Source organism: Mustela putorius, unplaced genomic scaffold, assembly GCF_011764305.1.
Source record: "Mustela putorius furo isolate JIRA1106 unplaced genomic scaffold, ASM1176430v1.1 tig00000095_pilon_pilon_pilon, whole genome shotgun sequence".
NCBI lineage: Eukaryota > Metazoa > Chordata > Mammalia > Carnivora > Mustelidae > Mustela > Mustela putorius.
In genome coordinates, this window is record NW_025421280.1 from 24,085,429 (window position 1) to 24,110,566 (window position 25,138).

General features: G+C 43.0%; 1 protein-coding gene across 3 annotated transcripts in view; it reads right to left on the reverse strand.

The window, feature by feature from the left end:
• Window positions 1–25,138, reverse strand: part of KLHL18 (kelch like family member 18) — a 53,872-nt gene that overhangs the window by 19,294 nt on the left and 9,440 nt on the right. For all 3 annotated transcript variants that reach the window (XM_004760768.3, XM_004760769.3, XM_013060589.2), the window contains 2 exons: window positions 3,142–3,272; window positions 625–765 (listed from right to left, as the gene is read on the reverse strand). In XM_004760768.3, the coding sequence (XP_004760825.1) occupies window positions 625–765; window positions 3,142–3,272 (272 nt within the window). The remainder of the gene's footprint in view (window positions 1–624; window positions 766–3,141; window positions 3,273–25,138) is intronic.

Genomic DNA, 25,138 nt, shown 5'->3' on the forward strand with positions numbered 1-25,138 from the left:
ACTGTGTGAAGCCCAGCACTACCCTGCACCCCCAAGTCTCTAGTGGTTAAGGGGCAGCTTTGACCTTATGGCTAAGAGCTCCCCCTCTTCAGGGGGAAAAAGAGCTTTCTTATCAGCTCAGTCATCAAAGGGGCATTGCTGAATGCTGGACCTAGGCAGGGATATACTCTGTGGTCCTTACCCTAAAAGAACACACAGTGACTGCTTCCAGAAGACTTAGGGGGACAGAGAGTTCCAGAAGGTGAAATTTGGGTGGCCCTCTAAAGAGCTGAAGGAAAAAGAAGTCAAGATATTCAAGGAGGGGAAAGGATCCACACAAAGAAGGAGATGGGCTATGGAAGAGTGAGCAGCATGGAATCTGTCGGTTTGGTGAGAACAGCCAGCTAAGTCCGCCCCTGGTCAGACTGGAGGACCAGAAGAAGAGGTACATGTCAGGCCAGGAGAGGGCAGAGGCAGGGGTCCATAAATATGTTCCTCAAAGGTTCACCCCAAAGAACCGGGCACTGCTCGGCTGCGATCTGAAGAGTCAGCTCGCAGGCTCACTCCCTCACGGAGCGAGTTGGCAGGGGCTTCCAGGACTGACCCGGGTGCGCTCCCCACCATGGGCCGGGTCCGGGGCCTCACCGTTCTCGAAGGAATGTGCAGCAGGCGTCCTTGATGCTCTGCAGTTGCAGGAAGCTCGCGCCCATCAGCAAAGACTGCACGTTCTGCTGGTCAATGGCAAGGTGGCCGTTGTAGGCGAAGTTGATCAGAGCCTCCAGGGCGCTAGAGAAAGGAGGAAAGAGCCGCTTCAGAGACTCTGGCCCTCGCTGAGCTGACATGCCTACCTGGGGAATGTGTGGGCCCCGCTCTAACATCCATTGAGCCCAGGCCCTTCGAGAATCTGACAGGAATAATGACTTCCTCAGAGCCGAAGACTCATTCTACTTCTTAAGCCATCTTCATTGCCCAAATAATCTTATTACAGAAAATTCTAAAATGAGAAAGCAAGTACCCACAATCTCACTACTGAATGAGTCAACCGTGGTTACTTTCTTGGGTTCATTTTCAGTGCCTATTTGCCCGCATGCACAAATGGTACGCAGATAATCACACAATACTTATTGAGTCCTTTCCCATGCTGCTACGCTGTCTTCACATTTATCATTTTTAGTGGCTGCTATACAGTATTTCAACATGTAAACACGCCGTAATTTATTTCCTTTACTGGTAGGCCTCGTAGCTAGTAACTTCTTACTGCCATCACAAATAGTGTTTTTATTATTTCTTTGGGATACATTTCCAGAATGAGAGGCCGACAAATTTTTCTGCCTTTCAATTCCCACAGGGAAAGAACTCCCAGTTCCGTCTCGGCTGTATGTGGTCTGGCCCCTCTCCGGCTCTGACCTCAATGCCTTCCACTCCTAGCCCTCACTCTAGACCAACATGCCGAATACATTCTCACCGCAGGGTCTCTGTACCGTCTGCTCCGTCTGGAGGGCTCTGTCACCAGGCGGCTCACTCCCTCACTTTAATAAAGGTCTCGGCTCAAATGTCACCTCATCACAGAGGCCTTCCTTTATCACCCTGGAATAGCACAGACCTCCACCATCATTCACTTTACTTTTCTCAACCTGGTCTCGTTTGCCAGCCCTATCCTGCACATGTGCGGTTATGGTTATGGCCCGATCCCCAGGACTAGAGGCACACTCAGAGGCACTGTTTTCTCTGTGCTATAGCTCAGTGCTTACAGCCGCACACATGACAGGTGCTCAGTCTACCTCTGAAAAATGAAGCACTTGGACTGTGCATAGACGATGAGCACAGCTCCTTCAGACACAGACCTCAGAGAAGAGAGCGCACAAGTGTCCTTGCAGACCTCCTTCTGTGTCTTTCCTTAGAAGTAGCTGGCCTGAGATTTCTGCCTTGCAGTGGGGATATAAAATGCCTCCACGTGCTGAGGCAGATCACTGCAATCATCCAGAGGTTACTACTGTTCCCAGCTCCTTCACCCCCAGTTCCCACCATGGTGAGATTAAGAAGGCAGCAAACAAATGACAGGTTACTGGCTGATGTCACAGAATCATTGCTTTATTGTTTCTCCTCCAACAAAAATGTCACTGCCCTGAGTCACCCTGGGTGTCTAGTCGGCTACTGCATTCCCAGACCTCCGAACAGGGCCAGGCACATAAGTAGGGGTACAGCAGACCCTTGGATAGAGCCTAGGTTATAAACATACAGCCTCAGTTCATAGACTTGCCACAAAATCAAACACAGAATCAGTCACATAAACATCCTTCTCCTTTTCAAGGCCCAAAAAGGCATACTATGGAATATGTTTATATAAAGTCTTCATACAGTAATTAGCAAGGTATTTCCACGAACAGCATCCATTAGTAAGTGACTTTGCATGTCAGGACAACGTTAAGTAAGTGCCTGATGACATGATTTCAGCAGTTATGGTATTGCCTCCTGCCTCTAAAATTCATCTAGGGCAGACTATCTCAGCTTTGGCAGCACTGACGTTTGGGGCCTGGAACTGCCTGCTAGGGAGGGCTGTCTTGGAGACTGAAAGGCATTTAGATGGGATAACTTTTGGGCTTGCCCTCTTTGGGCTTCAATTTTCTCAATCATTCAATAACCACAATTTTGCCATTTTCTGAATCTGTGTTGTCCCATATAGCAGCTACGAGCCATACACGGCAATTTCAAATTAAGCTAAAGTTAATTTTAAAATTAAGTAAAACGTATAATTCATTTATTTAATCCCACTAGTTAAAATTCAAATGCTCAGTAGCTACATATAGCTACATATAGTGGTCACCATTCTGGAGAGTAAAAATGCAACATTCCCATCAGCGCCGGAAGTTCTAATGGCCAACACTGTATGAGACACCTGGGGAGAATACAGAATGAAGACCCTCATTTGGAAAACTATTTCATCAGCTAGAACGGTTAGCACAGAAAAGGGCAAAGGATAACGTCTCACCACATTTGTACCCAGTCCTCGTTATAAAAAAATATCTTGGTGCTAGCTCCTATTAAACGTGTCGCTCCAACAGTGCTATGTTCCGCCACAGGCCCGCCAACGGCATCATGCACGGGGCTGAAGCTGAGCCTGGGAACCTGAAGACCGAGAGACCCAGTGGAGAAGCTGAGTACCTGGGGTCCATTCCTTGCATTACAATCTCGTCCTGCTTGCACTCCATCATGTCATTTGTAAACATAGCATGGAAGTACGGGATAGAGGCTGCTAAGACGATCCGGTGGGCACTAAATTTGTGGTCTCCAATCTGTGGGCAAAGAGAAATACAAAGAGAGATACTGAGTATTGCAAATACAAAACCTGACCGGCCCTTTGCCCCGCTAAGCCCCTGCCTGTCGCAATGGCACCGGAGGCATCCCAGTACATGACAGCTGAGCTGATCAGTTCCATCCACATACTCGGTGACAGGGGAAGAATGCAAACAACACAGTTTCATGGGCGTTAAAATGGTAAAAAAAAAAAAAAAAAAAGAAAGCCCGAATGCTTCCAGTGCTAGTTTTTACTTATATGCAGTCTCACTGCCCTGTTCCTGACTCCCCACCAACTCAGAGACCTGACATCTCTAACACATGATCCCGATCCCAGTTTTATTAAAGGCAGATGGAGGAGACAAACTGTCCATGAACCCAGGAACTCCTGACAGTAGGCTCCTCCAGAAGAGTAAATACACAGTGACAGGAAGAAAAAGAAGAAACAAGACCAGACTTGAATAGGGGCACTGAAGGACAGAGCAGGCATGGTGGGCACAAGTGTTGGGGGGTCCGGGGGCAACAACCGGGCTGCGGGTTGCTACAAGGAGGCCAGAGTTCCTCTTAGGAAAATGGCCCCAGCAGCAAGCAGCTCAAATGACTGGTACTGTGTACTACTGGTGCCCCGCAAACGCACAGTCCACAGGTCTCAGGTCACATGGGGACAGAGGCAGATTCCCTCCAACTTGTATCGAACCCTCCCAACAGACACATACTTAGCCTGGGGAGTCCCATAATGTGCTTTCCAACTATCTGCCAAAAGGATAGTCCTTTTAACAAGCTTTGCCATTTATAGCTTCCAGCCATGTAAACATTTCCACTTAAGAACTTTCTAGTCTTCAGAAAGAACAAAACAGTCTCCCTCCACCCCCCAGATTCCACATTAGTAAAATGCCAGAGCACCTCACTACCTGATACCAGCTCTTCTTGGTCACATTTACTCAAGGATTCTAGTTCAGGTCCTGTCACTAAGGTCTCTTTTTCATCACTTTCCATTTATTATCTGTAAGCTGTCCTTCAAGATCACACAATCTTTCAAATACCAAAGGATCGATGAAGACTGACTCAGATTCGATGAGTTCCTCACAAAATCCATGTGTGGCTCATCTACCGGTGTTGGGGACATGAAATGGCTGTGTGCTTTGGAGGTTTTCATAATTAAACAAAAAATCATAGTAAAACACAGAACTATTTCTTAAAGTTGTTCTACTAAGTTTCTAAAACCAGCAGTTTCCCTGATTCCTGCTCTCAGGGGCCACCTCTTTCTTCTGGTATATATCTCCACCTTTCTTTCTTTCCTTTTTTTTTTCTTTTTTAATGAGATTTATTTATCTCTTTGAGAGAGAGAGTGAGCATGAGTAAGCAGGGGGAGGAAGGCTAAGGGGCAGAGGGAGAGAATCCTCAAGCTGACTCCCTGCGGTGGGCGGAGCTTCATCCCATGACTCTGAGATCATGACTTGAGCCAAAATTAAGAGCTGGAGGCTTAATTGACTGAGGCACACGTGCATCCCCATCTCCATCTTTCTAAGCAATGTGCCTATAATAGTAGTTCTTGAATTTTCACTTCTGGTTATGACTTGTGGGAGCATGTCTCCAAAGAGCCCTGAATGATCCCTGCCTCCTGGCCCTCACCCCACTGGGCAATCTCCTTGCACACTGTCTCGGGGTTGGTCAGTGCGGCTGACAGAATACACAGAAGTGATGGTGTCACTTGAATGCATGTTACATTCGTGGCTGGGTCATAAAAGGCACTGCATGGGGCGCCTGGGTGGCTCAGTCGGTTTAGCATCTGCCTTCGGCTCAGGTCATGATCCAGGGTCCTGGGACTGAGCCCCACATCGGGCTCCCTGCTCAGTGGGAAGCCTGCTTCTCTCTCTACCTCTTTCCTCTGCTCGTGCTCTCTTGGTCCCCGTCTCAATCTCTCTCAAATAAGTAAATAAAATCTTTAAAATAAGTAAATAAATACACAGGCAACTGCACATTCCTTTTATTGTCTCTCCCAGATCACTCGCTCTTGGGGGAGCCAGAAAACAACATAACCTGAGGAGAGCCATGTGAAAAGGAACTGAGGCTTCTTCCTACCGCTACCTGAGTGAGCCTAGAAGAGGCCCCTCCAGCTCTAGTCAAGCCTTCAGATGAATGTAGCCCAAGGTGGCACTCGGACTGCAAGCTACTTCTGAAGTCTGAAGCTGTGAGATAATAAATATTAATTGTTTTAAGTCACTAAGTTTTGGAGTAATTTTTGGTTAGACAGCAAAAGATAACTATTATATTAGCTACTTAATTTCTGTGATGGAAGATCAGGATTTTGTTCTAACATTCTCTTCACATAAAACTCCACTTACTTCCTCTGTCTTTCCAATATAATTATGTCTGCATTTGTTTAAATTAAGGGTTGCATTATTAGGTCTATGTGAATATTATTTGTAGCCAAGCCATGATGTATGCTATGATTACATTTCTTTTCTTGTATAATTTTTTCCCTGGAGATAAAAAGGAAGTATAGAACTCCTTTTAATACATTCAATCCGGCACCCTAGCAGTATGTTTCTGGTTGTCCTGGAGGCATCCCTACCAGAACTCTGTCCTTACAGGAATCCCTTTCACCTCATCTACACTAGAACCCGTTTCCTGAAGCCCATTGAGTCTTCTTCTTCATTTATTCCCTGTTCTGATGAAAAGCATCTTCTAGCAGAGCTGCCTAAGAAAAGGTATCCTACAAACTGTTTTTACTCACAGCACTCTGACACACAAAAACCAATTTTCCAACTCTCCAGACACCAATTGGTATCCTTATAATTCGAATCTAGCATGAACTACTTGGAGTTAGTGCAGGTTAAGGGCTCAGTCTCACAAGACCACCTCTGCTTCAGATACCAACTGCAAGCCTGAGCCACTTGTACTACCGAGCAATTGGCTATAAAGTCAGGGAAGGGGTGGGGATAAGAGTATTTCCCACAACTCCCTCCTCAGGTGTGATAATTTGGCAAAATGGCTCAATGAACTTCAGGGAAAATAGTTTACTTACTGTTACTGGTTTATCACAAAGGATACAAAAGAACAGGCAGCTAAAGAGGTACATAGGGCAGGGTCTAGAAGGGTCCTGAGCACAGGATCTTCTGTCCCTGTGGAACTGAGGTGTGCCACCCTCCCCACTCGTGGCTATGTTCACCAACCTGGAAGCTCCCCAGAGGTCAAAGGTTGGGACTGAAGTTCCAACCCTCTAATCACATGGTTGCCCCCTCTGGCAACCAGCCTTATCCTGAAGTTTTCCAGGGGTCCACAGAGAGTCACCTTATTAGCATAAACTCAGGTGTGGTTAAAAGAGGTTTGTTATGAAAAACAAAGGAGGCACCTCTCACTCAGGAAATTCCAAGGGTCTTAGAAGCTCTTGTGTCGGGAACTGGGAACAAAGACCAAATATTATAATAAAAGATGCTCTTATCACCCCTACCACTCAGGAAATTCCAAGGGTTTTAGAAGTTCTGTGCCAGGAACCAGGGAAAAAAACCAAATACATATTTTTTTTCCCTCAAAGAACTGTTTTGTGCTTTGTTCTTTTTTTTTTTTTTTTTAAGATTTTATTTATTTGAGAGAGAGAGAGAGATGCATGCATGCACAAGCAGAGGGTAGGGGCAGAGGTGGAGGGAGAGCAGGCTCCCCGCTGAGCAGGGGATCACAGCCTGAGCTAAAGGCAGGAGTTCACCTGTATGAGCCACCCGGGTGTCCTCCAAATACATTCTTATAGTAACACACAATCAAAAGGCATATACACAATATGTCTGAAAATGTCTTTGTTAGCCTTCAACCTGGATGATAGTTTAGCTGGCTATAAAATTCTAAGTTGGGGGATAGTTCTTATATCAGAATTCTGAAGGTATTACTCCACTGTCTTCTACTTTGTTGCTTTTGAGAAATTTAATGCCGTTCTGAACATTAATACTTAGTATGTGACTGTTCTCTCTAGAAGCTTCTAGTGCTTTCTCTTTATCTTCAGAGTTCTGAACTCTCACGGGGTAATACCTTGGTGTCCTTTCATTCATGGTGCTGTCTCAACCTATAGACTTTATTTTAGTTCTGGGAATGCTTTTCCATCTTATTTCTTTGATAATTTCCTCCTCTCTATTGTCTATTTTTTCTCTTCTGAAATTTCCATGAGTCAGGTGTTAGGCCTCTTGGAACAATCTTGCATTTTTTCACCTGTTCCCCATTTCCCACCTCTTTCATTGGGTCTATCTCCTGGGATTCTTCAACTTTATCTTTCAATATCTCTGTGTTGTAGCTTTTTATAAGGCTATGGTATTTTTAATTTCCAAGAGGTCTTTCTTGTTTTCTGAAGGTGTCCCACCCCACTTTTTATTGAAAGACTCTTATTTCTCTTTCATGGATGCTGTATTTTCTCTAACCTCTCTCAAGATATTATTTTTTTTTCTTTTTCTCCTCCTCCTCCTTGGTTTTTCGTTCCTCTGAGTTCCTTTTCCTGAGTTTCCTGAGTTCCTGAGTTTCCTTTTCCTCTGGGTTCCTTCCCCCCCATTTGTTTTTGTCAAGATATTACAGTTAAATTTTTTCATCTTTTTCTCCTTCTCCCTGCTTTTACTGTTTTCTCTGAGTTCTTTTTCCCCATTTGTTTTAGTCTCTGTCTTTTATTCTAGCGGCTTGCTTTAAATGCCTTGTGACACTTGGCTATCTGTTCATATTTTTAGAAGTTGAAAGTTTTTGAGGGGGTGGCTAGGCTCATCAACTTGTGGACTTCACATCAGGGTGATCAAGCAAGAACCTGCCATTTTGCTGAGGACTGCTAAAAGCAGTATCTTTGGGACTTTTTCTCTGGGGCAAACTTATCAGAGACAGATCTTCCAATCTCTTGCATGGGAGCGCTTGCCTGTAGGTATTCTGGAAACTGGGTGAGAGAGGGGGATGGTCCTTCCATTCACTATTTAGACTTTGCCTTAAAGCCCTTAAGTTCTGCTCCATAGTCTATTTCCTCTCTTCTATGCTTGGTATACCCTCGGTTCAATATGGAAGACTAAAACTCCTGTCTCCTGGCAAAGTGGGGGAGGAGCTGTAGACAACTAATTGCTTTTCACACAGACTTTCAACTAATCTTCCTGTTTTCAGTATTTTGCTTCTCCAATTTTGGAATTATTCCAGGGTTCTGCATTATAAGTCCTCTTTCTTCTTTATTTCTCCCCCAGCAGGCACTTTCAGTTCCTCTGGCCCTCAAAGTTCATCACACTTCAGACTTTCTGGCTTCAACATTCTATTGATCTATCATTTGCTGACATCTCCTCTCCCTCTTACTATCATTTTAATGGCACAGGGCTTAAAATGTGTGTTCGATTAGTTGTGTTAAATTGTCATGCATTTATTTTTCATCTGGAAAGGAGAAGACAAAAGAACAAACTGTACATGCATAAACTAGGTGACCTGGTTTCCCCAAAAAGCTCAGCTAAAGAGAGGGCAGACCTATCTTGGGATATGCTAGCCAGATTACAACTGGATTCTGCATTCTGTTAAAGGGAAGAACAAATATGTCTATATCTACAAGAGGGAGACCAAGGTAGGAAAAGGTCTGGAAGCTACATCTTAAGAGGAATGGTTAAGGAGAGCTTATTTGTAAAATGTAATGGGGGAGGGGGGATACAGTAGCTATCCTCAAACCCTAAAAGGGTCATCACATGGATGAGGGCAGATCTAGATGTGATAGGGGGGCAGACTTTAGTTTATTATAAAGATTAAGAAGAACCTGTCATCTAAGAATGTTTAGGGATGTCCTTCACCAGTTCCAAAACTATTAAGGGACCTACCAATTCTATAATCCTAGGATATCACATTTTTGTGAAAAGTTTAAAAAAAAAACAAATACTGGGGCACCTGGGTGGCTCAGTGGGTTAAAGCCCCTGCCTTCGGCTCGGGTCATGTTCCCAGGGTCCTGGGATCGAGCCCCGCATCGTATAGAGCCCTGCATCGCATCGGGTTCTCTGCTCAGCAGGGAGCCTGCTCCCTCTCTCTCTCTGCCTGCCTCTCTGCTTACTTGTGACCTCTGTCAAATAAATAAAGAAAATAAAAACAAAATAAAAAAAAATTAAAAAACCCAAATACTCTCATTTATAATCTCAGTATAAAAAGTCACTCAAAAAAGATGATCATTTATTGAGTTCTTTTTTTCCTAAGTACCCATTATGCATTCTTTTCTCATTTTAGTCCTCATGGCAACCTTCTACATTAAGTAGCTGCTGTGAATTTTGTTTTGTAGAAGAAGAAATCAAGATTTTGAAGTTACATAACTTGCCTTTTATATGAAAGAGAAGGATTTATGCTTGAGCTGTTTACTAATGAAGCTTGAGAGGGATCCAGTAAATAACACGCCTCCTCCCTGCTCAAGTTCTCAGCCAATTGGGAAATTTTTGAAATAATAAAAAACCTACACACGATAAAAATTATACAGAATTAAATACACACATATACACCAGTGAATAAAAGTAAAGCTGGGGAAATCTGAATAAGAGTGGTGGATTAAATTAGTATCAATACCCTAGTTGTGATGTTGTACTACAGTTTTATAAGCCATTACCATGGGGGAAACTGGGCAAAGGGTACACAGGCTCTCACTGCTATTATTTCAGATAACTACATGTGAATCTACAAATTATCTCAAAGTTAAAAGTTCACTTAAAAAAAGGGACAGGGGCCCCTGGGTGGCACAGTTGGTTGAGCATCTCACTCTTGGTTTCGGCCCAGGTAGCAATTTCAGGGTTGTGAGATTAAGACCCATAATCAAAGCAGAGTCTGCTTTGAGATTTTCTCTCTCTCTCTGCTCCTCTCACTTGTATGTTCTCTCTCTCTCTCTCTCTCTCAAAATAAATAAATAAGTAAATAAATCTTAAAAAAAAACATATAAATAAAAAATAAACTAAAAAGGGGACCAAGAAAATGGGAAATAGAAACATTCTTTTATTACTGATTAAATACTATAAATTATGACCTACATAGGAGGACACGTGTGGTCCCTATTTTAACATCTTGAATTACACAGGCCCATGCAAAGGCTACTTTCTCCAGTAATAGATCTGCAATTATACTGTTACCTCAAATCTCCTCAATTCTCCATTCCTAAGGTGGCAAAGAAATGTGAAATGATGCAACAGAATTTACAGAAAAATAATTAATGAGCAACATATAATCGGCTGCTCAGAAAGGGCAATACTACTTGGAACACATCCCTACCTTTAATCACATTCTGCTATGTCCACCCTCAGACAATACCTGTTATAAAAGTATTACCCTTAGAATGGAATCAGACCGTACATTTCAAGTATTGGAAAGAGTCAGGTACCAAGTCCAAGCTAGGGCAGAAGGAAAGAAGTGAATCTGGTATAATGAAACACTTTGAGCTGAACAAGTTCAACTCATGACCACATACAGAAGCTGCCTGGGCTGGATCAGGGCATCAGGTCTCTGTGCACGCAGCAGACACCTGGTGCCTGTGCTCACACTGCCACTTTGTAAGCATTGTGTACCAGCACCAGCCACTTAACCACTGGGGGACGATATGCAATGACTAGCCTCTACAAAGCAAATTAGGGGCAATCACAGGACTTCCTGGGTACATAAACACCTCCAAATCGGCTTCCAAGGGGAAAAACAAACAACTCCAGCCAAGAGCCCAAACAGCCTCCACTAAAACTGCAGCAAAGACTCAGCACTCATGCCACTTGGATTCTACAAAGAGTGGATGCAAAACCTCTTTCTAAGCAGGGGCTCTGCACAGTAGGATCTGAAGAGGAGACTGAAGCATTCCTGCTCACCTATAGGGCTCCTCCATATATTTTTTAAATTATGAAGCCTGTGGGGGCGCCTGGGTGGCTCAGTGGGTTAAAGCCTCTGACTTCAGCTCAGGTCATGATCTCAGGTTCCTAGGATGGAGCCCCACATCGGGCTCCCTGCTGGGTAGGAAGCCTGCTTCTCTCTCTCTCTCTGCCTGCCTCTCTGCCTACTTGTGATCTCTGTCTGTCAAATAAATAAATAAATAAAATCTTAAAAAAAAAGAAAAAAAGTCAATGGGTAGCTTAAATGCACATGTGCTTCAACTTCTCTATACTTGCTTTTTTAAAAATCACGGAACACACACTATTCCTCGATAAATGTTAAAAATCAAAGTGGCCTCCGTGATGCAAGGATAGATATGAAAAGGAAAGTGATGTGATGTGAAGCTGGAAAAGTAGATACGGTACTCAAGAACTCTACGTTTTGCTTTAAGAGTATTAGGAAACCAGGCAACAGTACTAAGGAAGGGTCTCCAAAGCAACGGGGCCACTCTGCAGGGAGAGCATGAACTGGGAGTTGCCATTCACTTAAGGTCACAGATGACAGAGAGGGGCTAGCTTGCGGGTAGAAGATCGAGTCAAGTTTTGGACAAGATGCCACCACGTGCCTGGGAGGCATCCAAGCAGAGATACTGTGTAGGAAGTGGACGGGTACGTCTGGAACACAGAGAGATGGGAGACTAGGCTCAAATGACACCTTTGGGAGTTGTCAGGTTGAGACCAGAAGAGGTCACTGAGGGAGAGAGCTCAGAGACCGAAGAGGGTTTAAGAGAAATTCTAACATTTAAAGCTCATCTAGAAGAAGATGCCACAGCAAGGCAGCAGAAGGAAAGTACAGAAAGGAAGAGAAGCAAGGGGACGCCGGGAGGAAGAGAAGGGCTGGGAGCTGGGGTGGTGCGCACCGCTGCCAGACAGGCGGTGTGGTGCACACGGAAGCCAGAAGCCCTGTACCAGCAGGTACCAGCAAGGTCACCTCATACAGGTCTCTTCTGTCCTTGGCTTCCCAACTTATGACGTCATTCCTATTCCTCTGACTTCTCGGGAGTTTTAAAGAAGATCAAATATAAAGGAGTATGAAAATGGTTGCTATGAATGTCATTTGACCTAATCACCACGGTCATCCCAATTTCCTGAAATTCCAGTGGGGAAAAAGGTGTGCAGACCTGTGCAGACCATGCTGATGTTGCTGCCAATCCTGGGTCCTGTTTGGAGGGATGGATTTGTGCTGATTTGTCCCAGCTGGGTCACCAATGAGATAGGACTCAAGGGTACATTTACAAACCTGACGGAGGTACTCCACAATGGGACACAGATGAATAAATAACCAGCCGCACGGACTCTGGAGAAGATTGAAGCTACTTAGCTTTTCCTGAGTGGGGCCACCTAATTGCAACGCTAGGCTTATTAAATTAAGTGATATATGATACACATGCAAATACCCTAGCATGTGTCAGGTGCTTAGCAGAGATTTAACAAAAATATTGTTTTGCACCCAGCTGAGAGCTACAGCCCTATTTAGCCTCCTGTGAGACTAAGATATAAATAACTGAAATCCTCACGAGTCCGGTCGGATTCACAGAGATTAAAACTCTGGAGTTTCAGAGCCAGCTCTACTACAGACAGAAGGAATCTGCCCAGTTTTACTATGGTCTGTTCCCAGGTTGGGCTGGATTTCTAGGTAGGAGTATTACTTATGGCAGTATAGCAAGGAGTATAGTAAAAAAAAAATTAGAGATTCTCAAGAGAAGCACTATAAATACTGGTAAATGTTGCTGTGATCAACCAGGCTATCAGACAGTATTAGAAAGCACTGCATTAAAGGTCAAAATACATGCCCAACTCTCTTATCTGCTCATCCCAGGGGAGACAGAGACCACAAGCTATACGCCACAGACTTATCGCACCAGCTTCCAGGCCAGCCGTTCTTTCTGTAATGATCCAGGCAAATCTTTTCTCTTCACCCCTGAGCCTCCGTTTCTTCATAAGGGGCTCTAACTGGGTCAGGTTTCTTAACAGGTAGTCATTATATTTGAAACAGTAGTCTAACATGGATTTGGTAAAGCTTTGCCTTTTGATCATGATGGCATCTACATACATGCAAAGAGTAATTATACACACATCTTAAAGGCATCATTTCTCTGGCCAACAGATTGGTGTACGTGTGGATATGAGGGCCCCTGGCAATAACTCTGCCCTGGGGCACAGAAACCTCTGTACCAGAGGTTCTCCAAGGGCCCTCCTGGTTAGTTGAGTCTGAAAGTATAAGCAAAAGGAACCAGAAATCCTGACCACCTCTTCGTCCACTTAAGTTTTGACTTGCCTTAACATACATGCACACGTGTGTGCACACACATGCACACCTAGCTTCCATGTTCTTCCCTGAAAAGACTGGGAAATTTTCCATTCACAGCCCTGGTTTGGTGGTATCATTAGATCAACAAGGACAGTGTAGCATGACACCACAAATTCTGTTCCCCATCAACAGGCAGTTGGGGCTCAAGATTCAACCAGCTGCTTATTCAAGCAGGAAAAGCAGCAGGGCAAAATCTGAGTTGGCAGTAATCTGAGACAGGTGTTCCCAAAGAAAGCAAAAGATACACCCAGAATAGATTTCTCTTTGATGGAAAACATTTTGATACTATTGCTCCTACTTTCAAGCATCTGACAATAAATATAAATAAAACACTAAGTGAACAGTTAAGTGCCCAGCCTGTACAGACAGATTACCCTTGGGATAAGTGGGATTTAAGACTAAGCTTTCAGACAGTCACAAGAGATGCTGAAAGTGCATAATGGTAATCCATAATTTTACTGAGGCATAAATTTGAATCATAAAGGCTATAAAGCTGGTGTGTGTGAGAATGTGTCTATAAAATGGACAAGTGGCAGGGATGGATTAACCTCTAAAATTCCTTTAGCCTCGAAAATCATTAATTACAAATCTTTTAAGATAGACAGCATATCATTGTAGATAAGAATAAGTACTCTGGGGGCACCTGGGTGGCTAGGTCAGTTAAGTGTCTGCCTTTGGTTCAGGTCATGATCCCAGTGTTCTGGGATCAAGCCCTATATCGGGCTTCCTGCTTCTCCCTCCGCCTGCCACTCCCCCTGCTTATGTTCTCTCTCTGTCAAATAAACAAATAAAATCTTAAAACAAAGAGCAAGTACCCTGGAGCTAGATGACCTGGGTTCAAATCTAGATTCTGCTCTTTGCTAGCTCTGTGCCTCAATTCACACAACTGCAAAATGGGGTTAAACAGTACCTCTCTCATGGGGTCATTATGAAGATTAAGTTAGCTAATATCTGTAAGGCATTTAAAACAGTGCACAGCACATATGAAGTATGACAAAATTGCTTATTAAATAAATAAAATGTCCTCAAATTTAAAACTATAGAAGTTACCTTTTTTTTTTAAAGATTTTATTTATTATTTATTTGACAAACAGAGATCACAAGTAGGCAGAGAGGCAGGCAGAGAGAGAGGGGGAAGCAGGCTCCCTGCTGAACAGAGAGCCCGATATGGGGCTTGATCCCAGGACCCTGGGATCATGTCCTGAGCCGAAGGCAGAGGCTTTAACCCACTGAGCCACCTAGGTGCCCCTAGAAGTTACTTTTAAGACCTTTAGAAAAGGGGTTGGCAAACTACAGTCTACCTGCCCAAATGCAGCCTACCTCTTGTTTTGTATTTTGCTTTTTTTTTTTTTTTTTAGATTTTATTTATTTGACAGAGAGAGACATAGCGAGAGAAAGAACACAAGCAGGGTGAGTGGGAGAGAGAACCAGGCTTCCCGCTGAGCAAGGAGCTCTATGTGGGGCTCGAACCGAGGACCCTGGGATCATGACCTGAACCAAAGGCAGATGCTTAACAACTGGGCCACCCAAGTGCCCCCCTACCTCTTGTTTTCGTGTGGTATGAGGGAAGTGCTGTTTTCAAATTTTTGTATATGTTTTTTGGGGAAAAATTCAAAAGAAGACTAATACTTCATGACATGTAAAAATCATGAAATCCAAATTTCAGTGTCCACATACAAAATTTTATTGGAACACAGACATGTCCCTACCATGGCAAATTTGAGAAGCTGTGACAGTGATCGGTGGCCTGCAACGCCAAAAATATTTACTATCTGCCTCTTCATGGAAAGAGTTTGCTGACCTCTGCTCTAGAGTCAGAGGGAACACATATTACGAAAAGGGATGTAAATACATTCTCTAGAAAGAAGATGATCACTTATTTAAGAACCCCCTATCACACCTGATCTGTTGCTATTCACAACTCCTCCTGCTGAACTATTAGGAACTGTGGACTCCACCAGGGAGATAAAGTGTCTTATACAAAATATTCCTTTTAAAAAGGAAATGAGCTAAACCTGAAATAGAGCCACTCACACTGGAGCCATTAATGGCCTGTACAGGCCTGCCCAACACCAATGTGTCTTTTTTTTTTTTTTTTTGAACTTCAGTTTCTTAACCATAGTTACACAATTATTCTCTTTCTGCCCCCCACCCCTACCCCCAGGGAGTTTCAATGCTAATTAGGCTCAGCAATAAAGCAGCCTTGTCCATCAGAAATGTAAGAGGTGAACTGCATGGAGATGCCTAGAAGCATCCACTTTCCTAACTCAGGTGTCAACCATGGCCCCACCTTACTGAGCAAGCGCCACCCACAAAGCCAGCTCAAGCCAGCGCTCCACCCCCCAAACAAAATCTGACTCAGACGTTAGCTGAGTAGGGCTATTCCCTGTTGCAGATGTCAAGCCTCAGTCACAAGCACCGTATTTTTCTGTTCTCACCCATTCCGGTGGACTTCAGACTCCCTGGGGGGATTAAGGGTTTTGTACACCCCTTACATAGCTCAGTAAATAGTCACGGAAATTAAAATACCAACTCTATCCTCAATAGCAGCCCAGAAAGTCAACAATTCCCTCTGAAAATAAATTAACCCTGGCGAAGAATGGCAGTTTCACCGAAGGTTATGTAAAGATGGACAGCATGATCTCTTGGTTAAATTTAGAAAAGCATAAATTTAGAAAGCAGGGGGGGCCTTAGGACTTTCTACCCATGTCCTTCAAATTTTTCTTACATATTTAAATAAATACAGTAAATCTTCCAATAACTGTAACACTTGAGGGCTACTATTATAATCTATTACTATCACTTGCCATTAACCAGATAGATCTCTCTAAATTGCTATGTAATATAGGTAAAGCTATTAACTATATGTTAACAATGTATAATACATTAACTATCATTACCTATAATATAATGATGATGATCCATAACTGAACTATTTTAGGTTACTTGAAGGTTAATAGAAAACACTGGTGGTTCAACACATGCCACTAAAAATCTTCCAAAAACACGACTAGCTATAGACTCCATCTCATATCAGCTCTGTCTAGTGCTCCTTACCTCCTGGGATCATTCATCTTCCTTCCAACCACACTACATAACACATGATCTAAGCCCTACCAATGAGACATTTCCTCAAGACTTTTCAAATGAGAAAGAAGAGGGACAATCCCCTGAGGATAGCAAGGAGCCATCAGATTCTCACCACCCCCACGTATGAAAAACCAGTCTGCAGGGGGAGGAGGATGCTGACCACAGAGGGAAAGTGTCTTGGCAGCATTTCAGTCCCTGGGCCCCCAATCAACACTGTCTTTCCTGCAGTTTGACTACATGAACCAATAAATGGTTGGTCTTGCTGAGGGTAGTTCTGCTATTAGAGCCAGAGTTCTGAGCACATGGTCCAGAGAAAGCCCTGGGGGAAATAGAAGAGGGGGAGCCTCCTTCCTGGCTTTAGTAGATGGGCTGCATCTAAAGGTGGCTTTAGCTCTGAATGGGCCCTTACAGTGCCTCAAGGCCCCCATTTTCCTCACCAGTCGGGGCTTAAAGGATTAGAACACTCGACACAGTAAAGAGGTCATTTCTGCTGTGCAAATATGATTTAACTCCTATCAAGACCAAAGCAAGATTATTTTTATAGATACAGATAAGACTCTTCAGGCCAAGGAACTAAAATAGGTGGAACAATTTTGAATAATAAAGTGCAAATGGCCAATAAGCACCCGAAAAGATGTTTAACATCATGAGTCATCAGAGAAATGCAAATCAAAACTAGAGTAAGATACCACTTTATACAGACCATAGCTAGCTATCAGCAAAAAAACCAACCAAATGAAAACAACAACAACAATAAAACCCAGAAAATAACAAGTGTTGGTGAAGATGCGGAGAAACTTGAAGCCTTGAAGCAGGGAGGGCACTGCTTGCACTGCTGGTGGGAATATAAAATGGTGCAGCCACTGCAGAAAAGTTTGGAGAACAAAGAATAATAGTATGACACAGCAATTCTGCTCCTAGGTATATAACCAGAACTGAAAGCAGATATATTTGTGTGTTCACATATTCACAGCAGCATTATTCATAATACCTAAAAGGGGGAAAGAACCCAAGTGCCCACCAACAGATGAATGGATATACAAAATGTGATCTATTACACAACAGATTATGTAGCCTTAAAAAAGGAATGGAATCAAGAGAATGAGAAAATAAGCCACAGACAGGGAGAAAAATATTTGCAAAAGACCTATCTGATAATGGGCTGTTACTCAAAACCTACAAAGAACTCTTAAAACCTAACAGTAAGAAGACAAGTGAATTTTAAAAATAGGCAAAAGACTAATAGATACCTCAGCAAAGAAGATACACAAATGGCAAATAAGTATATGAAAAGATGTTCCATATCATGTCATGGGGAAATGCAAATTAAAACAAGATTATCTATTCGAATGGCCAAAATCCAAAACACTGACAACACCAAATGCTGGTAAAGATGTGGAGTATAGGGAACTCTCACTGATTGCTGGTGGGAATGTAAAATGGTATAGCCACTCTGGAAGACAGTTTGGCATTTTCTTACAAAACTCAACACATTCTTACCATACAACCTAGCAATTACATTCCCTGAGATCTTCCCAAAGGAGTTAAAAACCCATGTCCACACAAAAACCTGAACATGAATATTTACAGCAGCTGTATCCACAATTGGCAAAAGTTAAAAGCAATCAAGATGTCCCTCAGGAGTTGAATGGGTAAGTGAGCTGTGGTCCACCCAGACAGTGGAGCATCATAAAGCACAAAAAGAAATGAGCTGTCAAGCTAGGAAAAGACATGGAAAACTTTAAATGTATATTACTAAGCGAAAGAAACCAATCTGAAAAGGCTACATACAGCAGGTTTCCAACATCTGGGACAATGGAAGGATCAGCAATTGCCAGGGGTTGTGGTGAGGGAGGGATGAATAGGGGGAGCACAGATGAATTTTAAGGCAGTGAAAATTCTGTATGTTACAATAATGCTGCTTACATGTCATTATATAGGTCAAAAACCACAGAACATATGACACTGAAGAGTGAACCCTAATGGAAACTAGGTTTTGGGTGATAATGATGTGTTCATCTGAATTCGATTATAACAAATGTACCACTCTGGTGCAGGAATTGTTAGTGGGGGGTGCTGTGTGTGTTGTGGGGTTAGGGGCTTTATGAGAAATCTCTGCATCTTCTGCTCAACTTTACTATGAACCTAAAACTACTCTAAAAAACAAAAGCTTTCTTTCTTCCTTTCTTTTTTTTTTTGAGTTTATTTATGTATTTGTCAGAGAGAGAGCACAGAAGCAGGGAGAGCTGCAGGCAGAGCAGGCGGAGGGAGAAACAGGCTCCCTGCTGAGTAAGGAGCCTGATGCAGGACTGGATCCCAGGACCCTGATGCAGGACTGGATCCCAGGACCCTGGGATCCTGACCTGAGCCAAAGGCAGCAGCTAAACCAACTGAGCAACCCAGGTGTCCCAGAGGCTTTTTTTCTTTTAATTTCAGGAAACTCTACCCCCCAACATGGTGCTTGAACTCACGACCCCAAGATTAAGAGTCCTATGCTCTACCAACTGAGCCAGCCAGGCACTCTAGGCCTATTTTTTTTTTTTTTTAAAGGAATGAAATTCTAATACATACTAAAATGTGGATGAACCTTGAAAACATTATACTAAGCAAAATCAACCAGACACAAAAGACCAATATTGTAGGATTCTACTTATAGGAAGGGTCTAGAAGAGGCAAAATCAGAGATAGAAAAGAGATTACAAGGGGCCAGGGGAAGGGGTGATGGAGACTTATTGCTCAATGGTTATAAGGCTCTGCTTTGCATGATGAAAATGTTTTGTAATAGACTGTGGGTAATGGTTACACAACATTGTAAATGCATTTAATTGACTCAGGGAGACTAAAGGACTCCATAAAAATCTGCTTTTTGCTCCTTTTCTTGCTTCTATTCTTGCTAGTACCTGCACCCCCACCCCACTTTACAAATCCTGCATAATGCAAATAGTTTATGTCCTCCATGTAAGGAAGGGGCAAGGAACCAATGATCTCTTTAGAATAGATAACATTTAAGGAAGGACCAGGTGAGAATGACCAGAAGCCATCATGTGCACATTTCAGACCTGGACATCTAGACGCCCAGGCCCTATGGCTCCAAGGAACAGCATCTGAGCCCTCATCCTTGTTCCAATCAGTTCCTAGATGCCTGAGGGGACACATACACCAGACCACCTTCTTCAATAAAACTCCCAGACCCCATATAAAGACGAATCTCCCAGACACTCTGTCTGTACCTGCACTTGCTCTATACCTGCAATAAATTCCGCTTTAACCTCCTGCTGGCTTGCATTGGATTTCCATCCATCCTCTGGGTCCCTGGACCCAGCTTGCTGCCATCATTATGACAAATGAATTATACACTTAAAAATGGTTTAAAAGGTAAAATAGTAATAATAATATTATACATATATATTATGTATAAAATTATATACATTATATTACTATATATTATTATTATTTAAATAGTGTAATGGAAGAATAAAGTGAGAGTAATCAGTCTCCCCATTTCAAGATTTACTACAGCCATAATTTGCAAAACTGCGTGGTACTGGTGCAGGGATACAGTACTTCTTGACCAGAAGAACAGAACCGAGAATCCAGAAGTAGCCCCACACAAGTATGGCCAACTGATTTTTGACAAAGGTACAAAAACATCTGTACCTCAAATGGAAGAAAGGGAAGTCTTTTGAGTAAATAGGACTGGAGCGACTGCATATCCACAGGCAAAAGAAAGACTTCAACTTATACCCGTTTATATAAAAATTAACTAGATACGGATCACAGATTTTTAAATATAAAACTTAAAAATTTTTAGGGGCACCTGGGTGGTTCAGTAGGTTGATTTTGGCTCAAGTCACGATCTCAAGGTTGTAGAACTGGGGCCTGCCTCAGGCTCTGCGCGCTCAGTGTGGAATCTGCGGGAGGATTCTCTCCCTTTGCCCCTCTTCCACCCACGCACATGCCCATGCATGCTCCTTCTCTCTCTCATAATAAATAAATCTTGGGGAAAAAAAAAAAATAGAACTTTTAAAAGAAAACACTGGAGGAAATCTTTAAGACACAGGGCATGGTAAAGAGTTCTGATATGAGACCAAAACTACAGTCCATAAAGAAAGATTTGATCAATTAGACTAAATCACAATTTAAAAAACATTGCTCAGTGAAAGATCCTGTTAAGAGAATTAAAAGACAATTCACAAACTGGGAGAAATATTTGCAAACTCGCAAAATAAATAATTAGATTTTATTTTCAAATTAAATATAAGCCTGGTTTCTTTGGGTTTCAACTTTGTCTGCTTGAAATGGGGAGAATTATATTGACCACAAGAAAATCTTTTTTTCAAAAGAAAAAAGATTTTTTTTTTCAAGATTAAATGATAGAAGAGAAATGAAAAGGTCTTTTAAATTAAAAAGACACTCAGCAGGATCTCAAGAGCTCAGATCTTAGATCCTGTCCTTTCTCTGCAAGAATCTAAGGACAGGGGATCAGCAAAGACTATGCTTTCTGAATGGCAGGAACAGGCTTCCCCAGAACTGAATGGGCGGCAGATTCCCAGATTCATCACAATGGTACACCAGGCTACTGTAGAAATCCTCCCAATACACACTCTGAGAGGTGTGTGATGAAATAAAAACAAAAATGGGGCACCTGGGTGGTTCAGTAGGTTAAAGCCTCTGCCTTCAGCTCAGGTCATGATCCCAAGGCCCCGGGATCAAGCCCTGTATCAGGCTCTCTGTTCAGCAGGGAGCCTGCTTCCCTCTCTCTCTTCCTGCCTCTCTGCCTACTTGTGATCTCTGTCAAATAAATAAATAAATAAATCTTAAAAAAAAAAAAAGAAATAAAAACAAAAGTATCATTATTTGCAAATTATACTTATAACTTTGTGCTATTACTTGCAAACAATACTATTTAATAACAGGACTTGATACTAGTTAGTAGTATATTTTTGACATATTTGCCAAATATGAGTCCATCTGGCAAAGGACTTCTATCCATAATATATAAAGAACTCTGAAAATTCAATAGTAAACAAAGAAATACAATCCAATGAGAAAATGGGCAAAAGACAGGAAAAGACATTTCATTAGAAAGGATATCCAGATGGCAAATAACAAACACATGCACTGTTCAACAACACTACTACCCATTAGGGAAATGCAACTTAAAATCCTAATTAGATATCACTACAGATTTGGCTACAAACAGAAAATGGCTGTTTGTAGCCAAATCTGTTGTAGCCAAAATGGCTAAAACAGAAAAAACAGTAGCGACAGCAGTTGCTGGTGAGGATGTAGAACACTGTATTAGGCAGGGTTCTCCCGAGAAAGAGAAGTGGTACGTGTGTACACACATGGAGAGGGAGCGAGAGAAAGGAGGGAAGGAGGGACGGGGGGCTGGTTTTAAGGAGTAGGCTCACACAATTACGGGGGCTGGCAAGTCTGAAATCTATAGGGTGGGTTGACAGATGGAGATTCAGATAAGATTTGATGTTGTAGTCTAGAGTCTGAAATCTGCACGGCAGGCCCCCCAAGTGGGAAAATTAGACAGGGTGTCCCTGTTATAATCTCAAAGAATTGTTTCTTCTTCAGACACCTCAGTTTTGGGGGGTGAGGCCTTCAAAAATTATATGAGGCCCACCACATTATGGAAGGTAATCTAAAGATTTATTTATTTATTTGACAGACAGAGATCTCAAGTAGGAAGAGAGGCAGGCAGAGAGAGAGAGAGGAGGAAGGAGGCTCCCCACTGAGCAGAGAGCTGGATGTGGGGCTCGATCCCAGGGCTCTGAGATCATGACCCGAGCAGAAGGCAGAGGCTTAACCCACTGAGCCACCCAGGTGCCCTATGGAAGGTAACCTCAATATACTAATTTAAATGTTAACCACATCTTAAAAACACCTTCACAAGCAACATCTAGACTATTGTTTGACCAAACAACTGGGAACCAGTGCCTAGTCAACTCGATCCATAAAATTAACCATTGTATTCATACATGCTGGTAAGAATGTAAAATGGTACAGCCGTTCTGGAAACCAGTTTGGCAATGTCTGCTAAAACTAAAAATCAGGGGTGCCTAGGTGGCACAGCCGGTTAAGTCTCTGACTCTTGGTTTCGGCTCAGTCAGGATCCCATGGTTGTGGGACTGAGACCTGTGTTGGGCTCTGCACTCAGCATGGAGTCCGCTTAAGATTCTCTCTCTCCTCCTCTCCCTCTGCCCCTCCCACTCGTGCTTTCTCTCTCAAATAAATAAATAAAATCTTAAAAACAAAAACAACTAAAAATCAATTCACTGGATGACCCAGCAATTGTGCTCTTGGGCATCTATCCCAGAGAAAATGAAAACCTATCTTCATGCAAAATCAAATAAATGAATATTCATAGCAGTCTTATTTGTAGCCCCAGACTGGAAGAAACCTAAATGTCTTAAACGATTAAACAAAATGTGGTACATCCATATCCCAGCATACTAGTTGGAGACATTAAGGAAAAAACTATCAATACATTTAACAACTCTGAGAATGCTCTCAAAGGCATTCTGCTGAGTACAGAAAGCCAATCTCGAAAGGTCACATACTTTATAATTCCATTTATATAGCATTCTTGAAGTGAGAGATGGAGAACAAATTAGTGGCTGCCAGAGACAAGGGATGGAGGGTGGGAGGGGGATGGGTGTGACTATAAAGGGGCAGCACAGGGAAAATCTTCATGGGTACAGAATAGTTCTATATTGTGGAGGTCTTCTGGATGTGGAGGTCACATGTAACCTTGACAAGTGTCAATGGTGGCGGACCGACGTGACTTAATTATCTTACTAACACGAGTTCCACCAATGGAGCAATCTTTGTGTGTTTCCTGCGATAGTCTAGCAATGAACACGTAGTATTTGTTGAATGAGTCAAATTTCTGAATGAATCAACCCAAAATATAATTGAGTCTGTCATGTCAGTCCCCATTTTGTTGGGCTCCCCACTGCTTACAAGTCAGAGTCAAATCCTAAACTGGCTTCCATCTACCCCAACCAGCGTCATCTGCCACCATGTCTTTCTTCTCAGTTGTTGGCAATTCCCCTACATCACCCTATTTCCTCTACTTGGATCCTTATCCCTTATTTTTCTGCTCATTCATGAGTATCCAGCTCAAATGCTCCCTCTTCTGAGGGACCTCCCAGACTCCCAGGCAGTCTGCTCTCCATCCTGTAGAGCCTGGTACAAGCCTCCAGCATACATTACAGCATAAATTATGTTTTCCCTAAAGAAGGTCTCCCCCTCCAGAATGTGTGTTTTCCCCACAGAAATAAAGTACTTAACACAGTGCTTCATTGCATGGGTACTTAATGAATCCTAGAACCCATTTCATCTAAGGGATAGCTCTCAGTCTTTCATCGGAGATACAAATATATAATAAAACTTCTGATGAGTTTCATCTCTTCTTTTTAACCTTGATCTTCTGGCTCGGGACTGATTGAGCTGGTGGGAATAAGACACTGACACATCAAGAGGGTGACTATCTAACCTTATCTAGAAATTTGGTTAGCTGAAGAGGCTCAAGAAAAAGATGGTAAGGGTTAGGGATGACTTGAGGAGGACCTGGCATCCAGGCTGACAGTGTATTCCCAACAGCAGAAGAAATAAACAAGCCACACCATGGTAGCCTTGTTCAGGTGCATTTCCAACAAGCTGGCATATAAGGAAAGTGGAGCATCCTTTCATCTTAAATGCTGGATGGCCTGTCCACAGTCCACAACATGGGCAGAGGGAAGCTAGTCCATTCCACTAAAAGCATAAATGATTAATCTCACAAACCCATGGGGCTGAGAACCAGACAGCAAGTACAATAAAACATACTGGGTTCAGTGTGGAGTTTTGATGGCATTTTAAAGCACACTGTGTGAAACCCTCTATTGATGGAGCTTTAGATCTCTCTGCTTTTAGGGGGCCCCGCTGGGTAAGTGACTCCGGAAGGGGGTGAGAGAGGAAGTGGCTGACCAGCTAGGACTAAAAAAAGACGTGGGCCATGGTCTCATACCGAGCCAGTCAAGAGCCGGCTAAAACATTCAGACCTTCCCATCCTTCCCAAATGCACCCCCTGCCTCCCGCCCATGTCCCGCAAGGTAGAATGCAAGCGGAGAGGGAGACAGAAGGGCAGAGTCCACAGAAACCACACGTATGAGCTAGACCAGCAGCATGTGATTTACAGATATTCCTTACCAGTCTAGACTCCACATCACGAGAATTCAAGTTCAGTCTACACTCACCCACCTCCCCAATCACACTTTCCATCTCAATCTCTTACTTGTTCAAGAAACATCCTGTCTGTGCACTTTCACGCCTGGGCCCGAGAACAGGCTTACCCCAGCCAGGAATGCCTCCTCCCACAGTGTCTGTTTGTCAAAGTCCTATTCATCCTTCCGGGCACCAATCAGACACCATCCTCTCGGTGAAACCATCACAAATCCTATGAATTGGAAATAACTTCCATTCCTTTGGTGTTCCCTTAGGCCTCTGGGAATAGTTGTACGGTTACAGGATGGATCAGACCCTGCCTCTCATATTTAATTATGGGCATCCATCTCCCCCACCAATTGATCTGGAAATGCCA